The sequence below is a fragment of the Chrysochloris asiatica genome, unplaced genomic scaffold (assembly GCF_000296735.1).
Source record: "Chrysochloris asiatica unplaced genomic scaffold, ChrAsi1.0 scaffold00315, whole genome shotgun sequence".
Lineage (NCBI taxonomy): Eukaryota > Metazoa > Chordata > Mammalia > Afrosoricida > Chrysochloridae > Chrysochloris > Chrysochloris asiatica.
Genome location: NW_006408833.1, coordinates 1373618 through 1375918, shown reverse-complemented (window position 1 = coordinate 1375918; position 2301 = coordinate 1373618). Strand labels below are relative to the sequence as shown.

The following is a 2301-nucleotide window of genomic DNA, read 5'->3' as shown; positions in this document are numbered from 1 at the left end:
CTTAAAGTTCGCAGCCCAATTCGTAACCACTACGCTACAATAATCTATTTCTGCATGTTTTTGTGTACATTAAAAAAAAAAGAGGGGATAGAGTCAAATACTGTTAACTGATGGTGCCTGGAGGGGATTGTAATCATTGCAATGAAACAAAACATGATTGGTTGAGTGCAAAACCGATTTTAAGTGATGCTTAATAATTAAAAAAAAAAAAAAATCAGGGGCAGCAAAGTCTCTTTTTTAAAAAAAATGGACATGTTTTCCTACACTAGAGCCATTCTGGAAGGAAGTAGAAATTGGATTCCTTTGATGAAGTATAATTCATGCGGGGAGGGGAACAGGGGCATGAAGCTGATAGTTGGGAAGAATGAGAAAGGAGGAAGTTTTATTTCTTTTCACTTTATTTCTCTTCTGGGTTAGTAGAGTGGACCCAATCAGTAGGACCTTTCTGGACTGTCTTTCCATTAAATCCTATCACTGTATGTGAGAAAACTGTATGTCTGTGAATGTTTGTATTAGATGGGAAATTTGTGTGTGTGTGATTTAGAGCTTTCAGTCCCAGTTGTGTTGTTTCAGTTCAACCAAAGTAGTCTTTTTATTCCCTTTGTGTACATAATGTATGTACCATTTCTTTATCCATTCATTCAGCACACATTTACTGAGCACTTGCTATGCATTATGTTAGACTCTATTGGTGTGAAATAAAATAATACACATCCCGCCCTCACAGTGAATTTGGAACAACTGATTTACTAATAAACTCTGAAATACTTACTATATGACAAATAACTCCAGTAGAACTATATATAGGATGTTGTGGAGAGTTTAGAAGCAGGCATCATCATCAGATTAGGGGAGTGTGAGGTAAGCCTTCGTTTAGGAATTGAGTTTAGAGCTGAGTTTTGAAGGATGAGTAAAGTAACCCATGAAGTTACTTATTAAATGAATCCTGCATGAATGAATTGCAATTAATTAGGTGAAGCTGCAATAAGGGCATTTGCAGCAGAGATAAAAAGACATGAAAAGTATGTGGCATATTTAGGGACTCCTGCAGTTGAAAATGGATTAAGTAAAAGGTACACATGTAGGAAAGTAGGAAGAGCTGAGGTTTGTATCATTCTGTTTTCACCATTTGGGTTGAGATCTCAATAGCCCTCCTTTTTCCTTTTCCTGCAGTCTATCCATCCCTGGAATCTGATGATGATGACCCTGCTTTGAAATCTCGACACAAGAAAAAGAAGAATTCCGATGATGCTCCATGGAGCCCTAAAGGTAATTCAGTATTGTGTCTTTTTTAATTTTGTGGTGGTGGTCAGAGAAAAAATAGACTTAAAGATATTTAAGATAGATCTCACTCAGTCATTCATTTGTTTAGCATACATTTCTTGAGCTAAAATGATCAATGAGATAGAGTTTATATCTTCAGGCTGTTCCCAGTGCATCAAAACCAGTAGTAAGGGAGCATGTTATTTCTAATATTATATAACTTGAGATGAAAAGATGAAAGACTTTGTGCATATTTCAGCAAGCAGCTAGAACTATCAGCCTAGCCCATCAGTAGTACTGCTTTCAAAGAAAGGAAATACTATCAACTGATGAGCTCCACAAGGCCCACGGATTATCAAAGGATTATCACCTATGTTGACTCTGAGGAAGGGGGAAAACGTGATCATTGAGTTGAAAACATGTAGTTTAGAGGGTAGGTGATAAAAGGATATTCTTCATCTCATTGGCTGAGTGATTTTCTTATTGAATATTGTATCAGTTAACTTTTTTTTTAAAGATTTTTATTGTGGATTGATTGAGTGAAACTTTATAGGGCAGATCATCAGTTTTACATTCAACAAATCATGCATCTTGTTTCATTACAGTGCTTATAATCCCCTCCAAGAACCATCAGTTAACAGTATTTCTCTCTATTCGCTTTAGATTTTTTTAAAAAACAAAAAACCACTCAGGCATGTATAATAATTACACCTTCAAAGGGCACATTCTGCAAGTCGACCTCCTGGCCACCAGCTCTTAGTCCCTCTCTTCCCATGAATCTAGAGTCCTCAGCTGCTCCCCATCTCCATGACCCCATCTCTGCCTCCATCTCTGGCATCGCTGCTTCTCTGGATAAGGTCCCACATTCTGCTTGTGCTCTCCTCCCTTGTTTCTGGACTGTAAGATTAACTACTCCCCTGTTTTTCTTACAAAACTTCTGCCTTTACAATTGTGACAGTCGCAATTAGTCATGATAACAATTATTCACTGTTGAATCATACGAATCTTATCCCCATCTCTTTTCACCAGACCCATCTA

General features: G+C 37.3%; 1 protein-coding gene across 3 annotated transcripts in view; it reads left to right on the top strand.

The window, feature by feature from the left end:
- PHF8 (PHD finger protein 8) overlaps nucleotides 1-2301 on the top strand; it is a 143085-nt gene that overhangs the window by 126543 nt on the left and 14241 nt on the right. For all 3 annotated transcript variants that reach the window (XM_006875252.1, XM_006875253.1, XM_006875254.1), the window contains one exon: nucleotides 1174-1269. In XM_006875252.1, coding sequence (XP_006875314.1) covers nucleotides 1174-1269 — 96 coding nt within the window. The remainder of the gene's footprint in view (nucleotides 1-1173; nucleotides 1270-2301) is intronic.